General features: G+C 57.8%; 1 protein-coding gene across 1 annotated transcript in view; it reads right to left on the bottom strand.

Moving 5' to 3' along the window:
- The window catches only part of KIF1C (kinesin family member 1C), a 38,690-nt gene that overhangs the window by 6,649 nt on the left and 16,320 nt on the right, over window positions 1-15,721 (bottom strand). The window contains exons 2-9 of the mRNA XM_067555046.1: window positions 8,171-8,330; window positions 2,493-2,569; window positions 1,960-2,139; window positions 1,709-1,774; window positions 1,409-1,587; window positions 1,194-1,305; window positions 623-700; window positions 149-214 (exon numbers count right to left, since the gene is read on the bottom strand). Coding sequence (XP_067411147.1) covers window positions 149-214; window positions 623-700; window positions 1,194-1,305; window positions 1,409-1,587; window positions 1,709-1,774; window positions 1,960-2,139; window positions 2,493-2,569; window positions 8,171-8,276 — 864 coding nt within the window. The 5' untranslated portion in view covers window positions 8,277-8,330. The remainder of the gene's footprint in view (window positions 1-148; window positions 215-622; window positions 701-1,193; window positions 1,306-1,408; window positions 1,588-1,708; window positions 1,775-1,959; window positions 2,140-2,492; window positions 2,570-8,170; window positions 8,331-15,721) is intronic.

Raw genomic sequence — 15,721 nt, 5'->3', positions numbered from 1 at the left:
AGTCAGCGCCTGGCCCAATGGGGCCCTGATCTCGGCCATGGGGGCTGGTGGGTCTGGCCAGCGCCGGGGCCCCGCTGGATGCCAGGCCCCAGAGGGACCGGTCCCCACAGAGACCCAGGGGGAGGCCACGGCCCCCAGCTGCACTCACCATCTCGGCCAGGGCGGAGATCACCTTCCCCAGCGTGGTCAGGGACTTGTTGATGTTGGCGCCTTCCTGCGGAGGGGAGAGCGCAAGGGGATCACAGGGGCACCCGAGACATCCCCCCCCACGCCCCATGGATAATGAGCCTTCGCTCCCGCAGGGCCTCTGCCGGCCGCCCCCTCGGGAGACCCCCTACTTGGGTGGGTCTTAGCACCCTCGGGCCCCCTAAGTGTGAGGTCTTGGCCCCGGAGAGCCCTTGTGAGGGGTGGGAGGATTCGCACTTGTTCCCCATGTGAAACACAGGGACGTTCTGCACCCAGGCGGGGGCATGATGCTGAGACCCGACACAGTGTGCGCAGCACTTGGGGGGGGGGGGCGCGTGTGGGGGAATGGGGGGGAAGGGCGATCCCTTGGGACAATCCCAAGGCCAATTGTCAGCCAGCGCCGCCCCCAGGCCCGGTCCCGGAAACCCCCCCTCACCTTGAGCCGCATGCCCTGTGCCCCGGAGGAGTCGGCTCTCTCGCTGCCAGCCAGATCCACCAGGCTGATCTTGCTGACCTGGGGGTGGGGCAGGAGAGCGGGACTGGAGGGGGGGCTGTAGACACCCCCCCCATCTCCACACCAGTGCCTCCCACAGCAAGGACACGTTAGCACCACCCCAAACCCTCCTGCACCTCTGTTCCCACCCTGCCCCCACCATCGCTCTGCCAGCAAACCCCACTGCGGGGCATGGATCCCTTCGGCACCCCCAAAGCCTTCCCCGCTGCATGAGGGCAGCCCCCCAACCACTCCTGCTGGGGTGCCCCCCTCAATGGCCTGCCCTGGTCCCCTCTCCCCCAGCTCTCCAGGGGGCTGCACTGAACGAAGCTGAGACCTGGCAAACTCATTCCATGCCTGGCCCCGTCCACTCCCAGCCCAGCTGGGCCCGCTATAGGTCACAGGGCACCGCGCCCCACGACTGACCTGATCCTGCCCCCAGAGGAGCAGAACCAGACACCCCTGCCAGGCACCCTCCCAGCTGTGTGCCGCATTCTCCCCCGACCCCCATTACCTTCTCGGCGTCTAGGCCCGTCAGCTCATCATGTCTCCTCTGCGTGAAGACGATGGTGAACACGGCGTGCGAGCGGCTGCTGGTCTCGTTCATATTGGTGGCGGCTACGGTCCTGGGAGGGGTGACAGACGGGGGGAGGCGTGGTGAGGGGGGGCCCAGGCGTCCTGGCTCCCAGCCTCCCCCCGGCCAGCAGCTCCCGCGCCAGGACTCCTCACCTGGCCTTATTCCCGCAGTCCATGAGGTCGGCGACGTCGGCGAAGGAGGTGATGGCCAGCTTGGACAGGTCCTGCACGTAGGGGCCCAGGAGGGGGTGTTCCCGTACCCGCAGGCCGCCCCGGCTCTTGGGGTTCAGCAGGTCCCGCACCCGCTCGCAGTAGATCTCCATGTAGCTCACCTGGAAGGGAGCGGGGGGAGGAGGGGGGGCGCATGAGGGCAGACCCAGCCAGGGGGTGGGGGGACTCGGACTGCCCTGGCTGGGGGGTGCCGGAGAGGTCCGAGGGTGGGGGGGAGCTCACCTCCACGGAGTAGGACAGGCTGGGGCAGCGGTTCTCGGCGACCCGGGCGAAGAGATCCTCGCACAGCTGGAGTGAGAAGCAAGGGCAGCAGCTCAGGAACGGGGGGGCCCAGACCCGCCTTCCAGCACGGTGCCCCCACAGCCCCGTGCCCCCCACCCAGCACGGTCCCCACCGTCCCTCTGTGCAGCTCGGCACCCCCTGACTCCCCGCTGGCCCTCTCACCCCTATTGCTACCCCCGCCCAGCACCCACCTGGGGGATGATCCCCTGCTGGCCCGCCTCCTGCCTGCCCATCATGGTGTAGGACTTGCCGGCGCCGGTCTGGCCGTAGGCGAAGATACAGACGTTGTAACCCTCGAAGGCATGAAGCAGCATCTCCTCCCCGATGTCCTGGTACACCTGCCGCTGGGAGGCGAAACTGGGGTCCTCCTCCTGCTGGGGGGAGCATCAGGGGCACGGTCAGAAGAGCACCCCCGCCCCAGCCATAGCAACAGCCGCTCCTGGGTCCTGGCTGCGGGGCTGGGGCTAGGGCTAGGGAGTGTGTGTGGGGGGGGAAATGCCTCCGCTGTTTACAGAGAGGGGGGGATGAAAAGGAGCCGTCCGCGCTGCCTGACAAACTGGGCCGGGCCATGGTTAAAGGTCCCGGGACGGTTTCATGCTGTGTCGGCCGTTCCCAGGATATTAAGACGCAGGCGCCCTGCGGGGATGGGACCCAGGACGTTACCCCAGCTCCAGGCTGGCCCCGGGACCCCATGTCCGCCCTTCCCCCTCTCGCGAGGACTCACCGAGGTGTGGGACCAGTAGGAATAATCGAAGGTGAAGCTCTTGGGAGCGTCTCTGGATGGTTTGGGGTTGGTGATACCTGCAGGGAGACAGAGTGCGGGGCAGCCAGCCCACGGGGACACACTGAGCGCCAGCCACGACATGGCACAGCAGCGCCCCACGGGTCCCAGCCCCCCGAGATCACAGCCCCCCCATGCCAGGGGCAGGACAGGCCCCTGCCCGGGATCAGGAGCCCCCGTCATGCCAGAGAAGAGACGGCCTCTGCTCTGAGATGATCATGTATATAAACAGTCCCAGTTTTCAACTGGGAGAGAGCAGGGGGGCTGGGAGCCAGGACTCCAGGGTTCTCTCCTGGCTCGGGGAAGGCTGTAGGGTCCGGTGGGTTAGAGATGGGGGGCTGGGAGCCAGGACGCCTGGGTTCTCTCCCGGCTGTGGGAGGGCAGTGGGGTCTAAGCCAAACCCGCCAGCGGCTGAGTAGCGAACGGGGAGCCGAGTGCAGCCTGTCGTACGGTGTCACAGCCCAGGCCCCTCACGCCCGGCTCGGGTTCACGCAGTGGGGCCCGGCTGCCTCCAGAACCTGGCATCTCCCCTTTAAGCCGGCCAGGCCCCGGCTCTGATGCCTGGCGGGATCTCGCCAGGACATTGCTGCCTTTAAAAGGCCTCCCAGCTCCCTGGGCTGGGGCCGGCTGAGTGACGTCTTGGCAGCCCCTGGGGCCGTAACAAGCCGAGGACACTCCAGCTATATTTAGCCGGCGTCCAGCCGCACGGCAGCTGGTCCTGCACAATGCCAGCCTGGGCTGGGGGCTCTGAGGTGCCAGCCCGGCTCCAGGGGCCCTGGTGCTACAAGCCCCGGCTCCGGGAGTCTGGACACCCGGCGGGCGCCTGTCTTCAAGGAAGTGGCTCTGGCCCTCGAGGGTGGGAGGAAAAGTATCAGAATGGGACCGGATGCCTGCCTGAGTTTGCAGAGAGCCCAAGCCCGGCGCTGGGGGGGGGGGGGTGACCAATGCTCCGATGCTGCCTGAGTTTGCAGAGAGCCCAACTGATTGCACCAAGAGAGGGGACGCTGCCTCCAGCCTCTCAGTGGGTGGCGCTGAATCTCAGCCCCCTGCTTGGGTCGTCCCACCCCTCGCCAACCCCACCCAGGCAGTGGGCTCCGGGGCGCACGTCACAAGGGAGCGAGAACAGCGGGCCCAGCCTGAAGAGCCCGACAGGCCCAGCAATTGAAAACGTCCGCATCCCTTTCGGTTGTAAAACTGGCTCGGCAAAGACACAAACCATTTGGTTAGAGCCACAACCGTGACCTGGGGCGGCTGCTTGCGGCTCTCCCGGGTCTTTGCGCCCAAGACGGCCGCCTCGAGCCCGAGCCTGTGTTCCTTCCAGATGCCACAACACAGAGAGGAAGCCTGCAGTGCACACAGGTGGCGTGGAAACCCTGACCCGCCCCACACACACACCCCCACCAGTGGAGAGCAGCACCGCACGCGCCGCCGTTTGACCCTCCCCTGCCCCACGCAGCTCCTGAGCTTTTTCTGGTGAACAAGCCTTTGAAGCCGAGCTCCCAGCACAACGCCGCGGCACAAGCTAAACCGGGATCCTTGGACGTACAAAGAGGAGAGAGAAGCAATTTCACCGGCATACACAGTGTCTGGTGGGTCAGAGCCGGGGGCTGCGAGTCAGGACTCCTGGGTTCTCTCCCTGGCTTTGAACACCCCAGGAGGGCAATTAATTGCTCTGCGTAAGCGTGTCCATCTCTAACGTGGGAGGAGGGGAGAGCGAGCTGCTCCTGTTCTGAGTTTTAGTCGATCCTTAGCTAATTAGCAGCCCAAGGACGCACTTAGCCAGCGCAATTAGCCGGCTAATGGAATTAGTTCTTGTGCTTCCATTTCTCCCAAGTCTCCCCCCTTCCCTCAAGGGAAAGGAAATATCTTGTCACCTCTCATTCAGTCACCTCCCGTTTCCCCTCCAGCCACTTTCAAAACCATTTCCCAGCCCCGGCCGGCAGCCAGGCAGCACAGATCGCACCGTTCGGGAGTCCTCAAAGCCAGGAACAGAGAGGTGCGCGCAGCGGCTTTGTCTGCAGGGGTATTTCCACGCCACCCACCTCCTCTCCCAATCAGACAACTGGGGATGCTCCCCACTCAAAGATATTCCTTGCACCCCCGCCAAGAGCTCCCACCCTCACCGCCCCTATAAACGCGCTCTGCGCTGCACCTTTACGCCTCCACAGCGACCAGCTATGACCCTCTTTATTCCTATCCCGGTGCTGGCTGGCCGGTTGTTGGTCGAAGCTCCAGCTGCCGGAGTCATGGGAATGACGGGGCAATCTCAGCTTTTGTGTTAGCAAAGAGGACACGGGTTTCTAGTTCTCATGGTTGCAGAACAAAGCTAAAAGGCCCAGGAGGAAAAAGGCAGATAAAAAAAAAATCCCCCAATTAACTGGGAGCTCGTCCCGTTAGCGGAGGAGTCTGTCACGGCAGCTGGTCCCGCGTGCCATCCACTCTCCTGATGGCCCTCCCCTCAGATTCCAGGGGACGTTGCGGGCCGGACTCGGGCTTTGGGAATATCTGGGGTGGGGAATATGCTATCGGCCCACCACGAAGGAGGAACGCAAAGCATGATGGATCCAATCATTATCCTCTGTATTACTAGTTATTGTGCTCTGCCAGACTCCTTCTGTGACCCTGCCCCTGTGACGAGGTGGAGATATTCCTGGGGCTTTCTCTGAGTGCTGGGTGTGTGCCTCAATTTCCCCCCCCCGTCTGTTACTCATGCACGTTGGTGATGGGACCCGGGGGTGTGATCATTGCAGAGACCACGAGAGGACAGATGGCCCTTCCCCAGCTATATAGGCAGACTTGGCCGGGATCCCCTGCCCTGGCCCAACCCACTGCAACAGGTTGACACCCAGAGAAGTGGGCACCACGCCCTGGAAGCAGACAAAGGACAGGGAGGGGCTACGGGTGGCTGTCCCCTGCGGGGGGCTGGCAGGGAGGGAGCCCCAGGAATGGGGCTCTCCAGGTGGTCGTTGCTATAACTCCTCACGAAGCTGCTAGCAAAGTGCTTCTGCGCCGTGACCCCGAGAACTAAGGAACCTGTCTGATGCCCTCCCACGTGGGCTGGGAATCGCTGCTGACTGTGGGGGGAGGGGCGTGGCCCCTTGGCGGGGGGCATGGGGCTCTCTGGAGTCCCAGTGAAGGAGGCTCATAGGGGCAGCTCAGGGGGAGACGACTGCTCCGGAGTGTGGAGACTTGGGGGGCAGACTCCGAAGCACTAGAGTCCTGTCTGGCTGTGTTGAGAGGCATTCAGAGCACGATCCCTGGGGGACGCCCTCACAGTGCCTCTGGGCCTCCATTTCCCCAGATATAGAACAGGGGTAAGTGATTGAGTCTGAGGCCAGAAGGAACCATTTGATCATCAGGTCTGGCTTCCTGTACAACCCAGGTCAGAGAACCTCGCCCAGGAATGCCGTACTGAGCTGATCACTTCTGCCTGAGCTAGAGAGAGGATTGTTACCAGACCTCAGGGCCCCCGGGAGCCAATGGGGAGCTACGATCGACACCCCTGCTCGGCTAATGACCATGCCCATGTTGTATTTGCCACCCCCACCTGCCGGCTTCCCCCTGCTCTGTTGTGCCTTTCAAGGAGTGGAAATTGTTTGGGGTTCAGACATGACACCATCTCCTTCAGATTCTGGAGAACGGAGAGATTAGGACATAAAGCAAACATTCATGCTGCTTACAACAGAGCTGGCCAAATAACTCACACTGCTAAAAAAAAAAAAAAAAAAAAAAAAAACCCTCACTTAACAACAGTGCAAGAATGTCTTCAAGCACTGAACACTTGCTCACACACCGAGAATCTGTAAGACTATGCAACAGCGCCAACTTGCGACTGATTTACGTTCCTTGGGGTGGCGCTGTTGCAAGCAGGAGGAGTCAGCTCCCCGCTTTGATCTCTCCTATGCAAGTCGCTGTAATTTACGAGGGCCCTGCTGCAACCAGAGACGCTGCAGCAGCAGGCCGGGGGTTAACCAGAGGCAGAGGCCCAGAGCATGCGTTAAAGCGTGGGTTCCCCAGGCTGCACAAAGCCTGCGGCATGCCTTTCGTTCGTTCCACAAAGAGGCCGGAGCACACACCAGCCGCATTCATCGAGGGCTGGGCATGCAGCCAGATGGCGATACAGATGGCAACGTGTTGCCACAGTCCGTTGTTCCTGTCTGATCCTGCCCCAGCCGCAAGGGACTCGCACTGTGATTTGGCTGCGGCCCACTCGCCCCACAACCGGGCATTAAGAGCGCCAGTGTTTTTGGTATTGCAGAAGGACTAAAAAGAGATCGGGGCCCCCACTGTGCCAGGGGGCCAGTGCACAGACCTCCCCGACAGAGATCATATGCAAAGCCATACAGCAATAGACGAAGCTCTTCAAGTAGGGGTCTGTGAAGCATCTGGCACAATAGGGGCCCCCCCGATCTCAGTCAGGGTGGAAGAGGGGTTCTGGGCGGTGCCCGGCCCAATGCCCCCTCCACCCACCCCAATCTTGGTTTGCGTTAACCAGAAACCCACACCCCGGTCAGGCCACGCCACTCGACCCCTCTGCAGCCGCTCCTAGCGCCCCACAGAGAGAGGCGCTTCTCTTTCCGTGGAGGCCTCTGCTCATTCCAGGCATAGCTCTCATATCTGTGGCTTTGAAGTTGCTCTGCGGGGCGTGCAGGGCGGGTGGGGGGGCGTAACAGAAAAAATAAAACACCTTCCCTCCTCCCAGGGAGTGGGAAAAATGAATTGTGCTGAGGGGCGGAGAGGGGAGATTGCCAGACTTACCCACCCCACCCCTCACAGACACCGTGACCCGACTTCCCACCCCCATTGGGCTCTCGGGCCAGCTCTGGGCTAAACTCAGGTGAGAAGCAGAGAGCTCCGCTGAGCTGGGGAGGAATGGCCATGCAGGGCTAATGCCGGATCAAGGCTTTCCTCCCATCGGTGCCCGTCACCGCAGCATCAGGGCAGCTCCCGACTCTGCTCTGGAAAGGCAAGGGTGTTCATTCTTGGCTTCCCCGGCCCCACAGAGAGCAGGGCAGGTGGGAGCAGCCCAGTGGCTGCGAACCAGGCCTGGCATAACCGGAGAGGTGGCAGGGAATCGATTGGGTGAGCCGTGCCCCGCGCTGCAGAGGAAGGGGAAAAACACCCCCAGATCCCTGCCAGTCTGACCTGGGGACGATACCTTCCCCGCCCCAAATCTAGTGATTGGTTAGACCCCGAGCAGGGGAGCCTGACCCCCAGCCAGAGGGGCCCCTCTGTCCCGCCCCAGGCCCAGCCCGGCCAGCATTCCCAGCTCCCGCTGTGAGCAATTCTGCTGCGTCAGAGGAAGGCGAAGAACCCTCCGGGATAGCTGGGCAATTGTGCAGGGGGAGATTCACCAGGACAAGGGGGCTGGAAATTTCTAGTTGAGCTCTTTATGGTAAATACGCCGGTGCCCAAGAGAGTGATTCTCAAAGCAGCAAGTTGTGACAGCTCTGGGGAAACTGAGGCAGGTTCCGACACCAGGTGAGACCCTGCTGCCCCACCTTGTATTTTAGCCACGGCGCACCTCCTCCTTTCAGCCGGAGAAAGCACCCTGCTGGCCCCTCCACCTGTCCAAGAGGGCTCGAGTTCAATCCACCCTCCCAAGGCGCAGGGGTACTTACAGGTGGTTTTCCCTTGCATCTGGATCACACATTTAGCGTCCCGGCTTATTTCCCGGGAGTTGAAAGGCCGGACCCTCACGGCCACTTTGACAGAGGCGCCGGCCATCACGGCAGCTCTCAGTCACCCTTGGCGTTTGCAGCGGGAGATCGTGGCAGTGTCCTGTTGGAGAAGGGATGCAAAATGTTAGCCCGGCTCGAGGCCCCACTGCACAAGGCGGTGTATGAATAAACCAACCGGTCCCCGCTGCAAAGACTTTGCTCTCCAAGTAACAGTGACTTCTCTCCACGGCTTCCTCACCAAAGCTCTCCTCACAGCTACTGCTGGCTCTCCAGCAAGGTGACCCTGGGCTAGTCCCGCTCCTGCCCTGTGCCTCAGTTTCCCCACCTGTACCTCGATGCTGCCTCAGAGAGAGGGACTGTCACCACGGAGTTCACCCCAACAATGGTGGCTCGCTACAGCAAATGGAGCGGACCTCAAACCCAAGCAGGGAGTGGTTCTGTGGAGCTAGACGGGGCTCGTCCAGGCCCCACTGTGGTGCTACCAGTAAACCTGTTAGGAAGGGGACGCCCCCCACCCCGCAAACTCATGTCCAGCCCAGGCCTGCCGTTCCGGAGCGTCTCGAGACTGTGGGAGGGCGGGGTGTAAAAGCAGCAGGGCAGCAGCACGGGACAATGGCGCTATGTCTGCAGCACAGGAAACCCGGCACAATACAGGACAGAATATCCAAGGAGAGCAAATTCCCGCTGACACAACACCCTGCCAGCGGACACGCGGCTTCCACAGAGGCCGGGTCAAAAGCTGTCACCATATCCCACACCGCCCAGTTCCTGAGGTACCCCCATTTTCCAACGCAGAGCCATTGAGAGAACCCAGGAGTCCTGGCCCCAGCCCCTGCTCTAACCCACCAGACCCCACTCCCCTCCCAGAGCCGGGGAGAGGACCCAGGAGTGATGGCTCCCAGCCACCCCTGCTCTAACCCAGTAGACCTCACTCCCCTCCCAGCTCTTCAGATTCCTCAGGTTACCATGGTCACCCTCAATGTCCTGTCAGCAGGGGATGCTGCAGTCAGGAAGGTAAATAACTGTGACGGGCTCCTCTTCTATGAGCAATCCCAGAGTGCGATGACCCCCTTACGGAAATCCACCAGCCGAAGCTAGCGAGAGAAAAAGGCAGGTGTGTCTCTGTAAGTGGGTGTCTTGCCCTCCCATGGGAACTGGAAACATCTGGCTTCTAATCCCACTGCAAACACCAATTCTCCCACTGCAGCCTTCCACGCTTTCCCAGGATGCGAAACGAATGCACACTCCTTCCTCCCAGGGGTTTAATCTGTGTCTACGCGAGGCAAAGCGCCATGTCATTGCTGTGTGCGATGCACAGTCCAGAAGGGAAATCAGTCTGTCTGCTCGGGCGTTGTTTTTAAAGACAGCAAAGGATCCGCCTGCATGGACAGAGGAGTCACAGGCCTGGAATGGCCCTCTGCTGTCGCAGGCTGTCCCATCACATCATCCCCTTCACAAACTGATCCAGTTTCACCCTCAAACCTTTCGCTTCAATAGACCCCCCCCCGACCCTGGGGGTCCCCACCACCTGCCACGTTTATAGAGAACAACCACCTCCCCTCTCTGCCGGCATTTTGCCAGCTAAAGCAGACAAACTCTCCTCTGGCAAGATCAGCTCCCATCCCCCTTGGCGGCCTAGGACCCCTTCTCTGCACCTGAGCGCACTGAGATGCCACCTGCTCTGAATAATTTGGCATCACCGCCCGTCAAACAGGAGCCAGCAGAATTAACGAGGCTTCAGAGAATGATTAGGGGCCAGGACAAACTCTGTGGGGAGAGATTGAGGGCATCTGCCTTGCAGAGGAGACAGGAGACCGACTGGGATAGAAGAGGTGGACTGGGAGCTTCTGGTCTCCCTGTCTCTGAACACAAGAGCAAGGGGACTTTCACCCAGAACTGAAAAAGGTAGGGACTTCATAGCTGTAATTAAAGGCAGTACTATCTCGACAGCGCGTCATTGGCCTGTGGAACTCACTGCCTCAGGATACCACTGAGCAGGGGATCGGAGGTTGATCTGTATAATGAGGATTTCCAGAGCTGGGACAGTTAATGCTGAGGGAGATTAGACCACATGTTCAGGGCTGGAGCCGCTGTCTAACCGTTCAAGAGCAGGAGGAGACCTACGTGGGGACAGACACAATATCCACCCGGGGTGACTGTGGGGTTCTGACACCCTGCTCTGAAGCAGCTGGCATTGGAGGCGGGACACTGGCTAGAAAGAACCAGCGGCACTGCCCGGGACGGATGCTCGGATGCAAGTCTTCCCAGGTTCAGTGCTTTTGCAGGTTCTTCATGGAGGGGGAAGCATCTTCCTCTAGATCCCGGCAAGCCACTCCAGAGAAGCACGCATCGTAGCACTTGTTTCCACTGGGAAAGTGGCCAGGGCAGCTTCCCCTGGGGACTTTTACTGTGCAATAGCTGTTCCGGGCAGTTTCCCCAAGTACTATTTATTTGCGTTATCAGAGCACCCAGGAGTTCCAGTATGTGCCAGCTGCTGCACAAACACAGAACCAAGGTCCCACCCGGAAAAGCTGACAGCCTAGTACAAGGCAAGAGACAGACAGACAGACCGGCGCGTACGAGGAAACGACCGGACAGTGCTGCTCGGCATGGCAGGTAGTGGTTTCACCACACCGACAGCCTCGCTCTTGTCATGTTTTTCGCAGGCATCACAACGAAGGCGGGTGCTGAAGAAAGATGAGGAGGCCAGTTTGTGGAGGTTTGCAGGGAGCACCTCCCAGCCACGAGTGGCAGGGTGGGAGAAACACGCACACATTTTTAGCACGTGGAGGCGGGAGTCAATCAAATGAGAGAGGACAGAAGGGGCGGGGACAGGCCAGGAATGGCCTGGAAAACAAACAGCTTACGCTGGATGCACCGGAGAAGGAAGAGCCAGCGGAGCGATGCAAAGAGACGGGGGACCCAGCCAAAGCTACAGGCTAGCAGAATGATCTTTGCAGCAGCCTTCTCAGTGGAGAAGAGTGCAGAAAGGCTGCGTTTGTCGAGGCGCTGCAGCCTGCATTTCATCCATCCGCCCCCTCATACGTTTCCCAACGCCTGGACTCCTTTCACGCAGCTGCCCCACCTGGTACAACAGCATCTCCAAGACCCTTACACCCGCTTTGTTTCCGTCCCTCTTTCGATCCCCCTACAACGCTGCCTATGCAGAACCTTGTGCATTGGTCTCTGGCCTTCATGCAACTTATTTACTGCTAATCCCCTGGTGTCTATCTCCGTCACAATCTGCTCTGAGTAGGGACGGTCCTTGGGTGTTCAAAATGTGCCTAGCACATAGTGAGAAACTATGGCAAATAAGTAACAAGCCCAGAAGCGCCACCTGTTCCTAAGATTACTTAACATTTCCCAGTATAAGATTCTGTTTTCAGGTGACTATAACGGTGCCAAATGTTAATGGTCTTTGCTGAAGTTTTCCATGCCAGGAGTCCACCTTAGGATGCATTTTTCTGGAAAATTTCAACCATAACGGTTCAGCCGTTTCTGAGAAAGAGGATAGTTTTTTCTTGACTAGCTCAAGCACCTCCATGCTTTGGAATTCAGCAGGGAAGGTGGCCTTGGTCTCAGGATGTCCCTTTCCCAGCCTTGTAAAAATCCGCTCAAATTGGGACGAGTTATAAGCCTTTGAAGAATTGCAGTTTGCACATGTTTGGTAGAGAGAGCGTAGCGTTTAGCTGCTAAAGTCTCCAAAGAGTCAGCCGGCACTGGGCATGCTCCAGTGGGGAGAAAGGAGAGGAGTCAGTATGGGTCATAGAATTAAAGACGGTGTCACAATGCATACGCACCAGGGGACCAAATTAAGGTTGCACAAATCATCCTAATTCAGGCCTTTCCTAACTTTTGAGAGTGTGGCTTTGCGACCTCACTAACGCTTTTTCAACATGCTTTTGGTTGTGCACGCGTAATAACGAGAAAGGGCTGATTGTCTGTACAACGCACCTCTTCTCACAACAGGCCCCTCAAATACGACACAGAGCTGCATCTTAGCACAGGCTGGGGGGCCAGAAAAGCTACACTCGAGCTAGCTTCTACAGCCGAGCCCTCCCCAGGCTAACTTGTCTAGGTAGCTTTGGGCCAGTCATTTAACCCAACGACCTAGAAGCAATGCGAGGAGTCCAGATACCAGAGGGATGGAAGCCGTACAAATCACCAGACCAAAAAGCATTAATAGCTATAGGCTGGGCTCTCTGCTCTCTCACTTGGGAATCCTTCTGCATTGAAATTGGGCGTCTTGGTCTAAGAGATCCACGGGGTCAGAGCAGGAATACTGGGGTGAAGTGCTCTGGCCCGTACCATACTGGAGGTCAGACTAGGTCTAATGATCGCTTCTAGCCTTAAAACTCTATGAAACTTCTCAACAAACTTTGCTACTGAACCCACTCCAAAACCTCACTTTATAGCCCCCTCCTCCCCCCAATCAAAACGGACGTGGTTTCCTCCTTTATCATTTCCCTCAACTGATCTTTATTCTTCTACAGACCCACACTTTCAAAGCTTGCTTAGGCAGAACACTCCTACCTCTTCAGTTTCTACAGATGTCATCAGAAGCAGCTGGCTAGATTTTACCCAGACCTATTAAATAGTCTGTCTCTTCACCATCAGCCATCACAAACCAGGGCAAACAGGGAGTTCCAGCCCCAACCCAGTTAAGAGTTGATGTAATTCACCTGCCTCTTGCCTGTTTAGAGATAATTGCAGAGGACGGACTCCTGGCGCTAGAGAAAGGCATCTAAAATACTCTACACCACCAGCTCTCCTCTGACACTAGCATTAGTCAGGAGTGACTCCACCGACAATTCGCCAGCATTACACCAGTGTAAATAAGTGCATTAAAAAAACCAAACAAACCAACAAAGAGCGTGTAGGGGGGGAAAAAAAAACAAAAAAAAAAAACACCTACAAAAATGATTCGAGGGTGGAGATAGTGAGAGACAGAGAACTGGATTACGGTGTAGAAGCACGTTTCCGGGGAGAAAACACCAGGTACTAAATGGCTCTTTAATTTAGTGGCGAAAGGCAGAACAAGAACCAGCGGCTGGAAGTTCAAGCCAGGCACATTCCAATGAGAAATAAGGCAGATGTTTCACAGTGTGGATTTAATCATTGGACCAAACTTCTCCATCTCTTGGTGTCTTCCAGTCTAGACCGGAGCCTTTCTGGAAGATCCTTTAACCTAGCACACCTCCTCTGGCCTGTGTTTCTTGTACAGGCATTCAGACTCAATCCTTGCACCAGCTGATGGTCAGGCAGCAATACAGTTTAGTTCATTTCCTGAGGCAAGCTACAGCAAATTCCAGCAAAGCTTAAAACCAGCTGAAGTGTGTTTATATTGGAGATTTGCACCAGATCCATTAGAAAAGCTGAACCCGCTGCAGTGGTCAGTTTTGCATTGGCTCAGATCAAGGGGCCTTTCTAATACCAGTACAGATGTATGCACTCACGAGAAATACATGGCTGATTTCCAGCTCCCAGCGCCCCATGATAGCAGCTTCCCCTGCCCCCCTTTAGGCCAGGAGTGTGCTAAGACCACTGACTAACACAGAAATTTCGGATTGGAAGAGACCTGGAGGGGACGTCCAGGCCAGCCACCTGCCCTGAGACAGGACCAGGTAAACCTAGACCACTCCCGACAGGCGTTTGTCCGACCTGTGCATAAAAACCTCCGATGATGGGGATTCCTCAACCTTCCTTGGAAGCCAGTTCCGGAGCTTAGTGACCCTTCTAGGTCGAGAATTTTTCCTAACATCTAACCTCAATCTCCCTGGCTGCAGATTAAGCCCATCACTGCTTGTCCTACCTCCGGGGGACATGGAGAACCCTTGACCCCCTCCTCTCCCGTCGGCTTTATAACAGCCCTTAACGTATTGGCAGACTGCTGACCAATATCGTCTCATTCCTTCTTTGTACCCCTCTCCCCCGTCAGTCCGTCGGGCTCGCTGGTCATCTCTTGTTGGAGACGTGGCTTGTAAAAGCCTTCATGCAGGAACTGTCTTTTTGTTCTTTCCTTCTGCCCCGTCCAGGTACCAAGGCCAGAGAGGATCATTGTGATCAACTAGTCTGAACTCCTGGGTAGCACCGGCTGGAGAACTGCCCCACCCCCAGCAATTCCTAGAGCACAGCTTTTAGGAAAACAGCCCATCTTGATTTAAGAATGGTCACCGATGGAGAATCCGCCACGACCCTTGTCACTTGTTCCAATTACGGTAGCTGTTGAACAGTTACGCCTTCTTTCCAGGCCGAGTTGGTCTAGCTTCAAGCTTCCAGCCATTGGATCGGGTTAGACCTTCTCTGCTAGATCGACGAGCCCATTGTTAAATATTTGTGCTCCGTGTCGGTACTTGCAGACTGTGATCAAGTCACCCTTTACCTGCTTTGTTAAGCTAAGTAGATTGAGAGCCTTCAGTCTCTCGCTATAAGGCAGGTTTTCTAATCCTTTAGGTCTCCCCTGCAGCTCTTCTCTGACCACTCTCCAATTTATCAATCCCCTGCTTGAATTGAGGGCCCCAGAACTGGACACAGCATTCTGGCAGCGGTATTCACACCGGTGCCAAACGCAGAGGTAAAAATCACCTCTCCGCCCCCAGGAGATTCCCCTGTTCACACATCCCAGGGTCACGTTAGTCTTTTTGGCCATTGCGTCACATCGGGCGTCTGCGTTTAGCTGATTATTCCCCGACAACTCCCAAATCCCTTTCAGAGTCCCGGCTTCCAAGGAGAGAGTCCCCCGTCCTGTATGTTCGGGCTACACCGGTTGTTCCCAGTTGTGTTTGTACAGCACCGAGCACAACAAGGAAAGGAGAAATCCTCGGTGAAAAGCCACTACTGCGGGATTGTCAGCTCATCCCCCCTGCGCAGAGCGGCGTCTCAGCTGTGACTGGTGCAAGAGTTCAAGGCAGCTCATTCCACAGCCCTGCAGCCGCATAGAAGGTGGCTTGGTTTGTTGAGCCGTCTAGCTCAGAGGCAGAATGCAATGTTCTGCACTCTGAGCCAGCTGGGTTTACGGGAGGGCTCCCGTGACGGCACAAGGTCAGACAAGGATTATTGTTATTTATAGGGCCTAGGAGCCCTCGTCACGGGCCAGGACCCCCCTGTGCTAGGTGCTGCGGGTCTCACTGCCCTCGCTGCTGATGACTGAAGCCTCCATTTGTTGTGATGTTTAGCCTCTCTGCTCAGCAGCGCCTCGGACTCAGCGCTCGAAGGGAGCCAGGCTGTGTTGTCTGCACCCGGACTCCCTCGGGCAGCAGAGAGTTTTCACAAGTTCAAACAGCCGAGCAGAGACCCTGACAGAAGGGGCCTCGCGCCAGCTCTGGGAACTGAAGGGTCCGATCGGCTGGGCGGGGTCAGGTCAGAGGAACTGCCATAAGGGGACGGACCAGGGAGCCATCCGGCATCTTGCTGCTTGATCACATGCAAAAGAAGAAAAAAAACGGTGCCCCGGGAACAGGACGCATGCTCCTTGCTGCAATCCGGATAAAT

The sequence above is a fragment of the Emydura macquarii genome, unplaced genomic scaffold (genome assembly GCF_026122565.2).
Source record: "Emydura macquarii macquarii isolate MOO-44397 ecotype Brisbane River unplaced genomic scaffold, CSIRO-AGI_Emac_v2 contig_306, whole genome shotgun sequence".
Taxonomy (NCBI): domain Eukaryota; kingdom Metazoa; phylum Chordata; order Testudines; family Chelidae; genus Emydura; species Emydura macquarii.
Note: the sequence above shows the minus strand (reverse complement) of the source record. Positions and strands in the feature narration are given on the sequence as shown.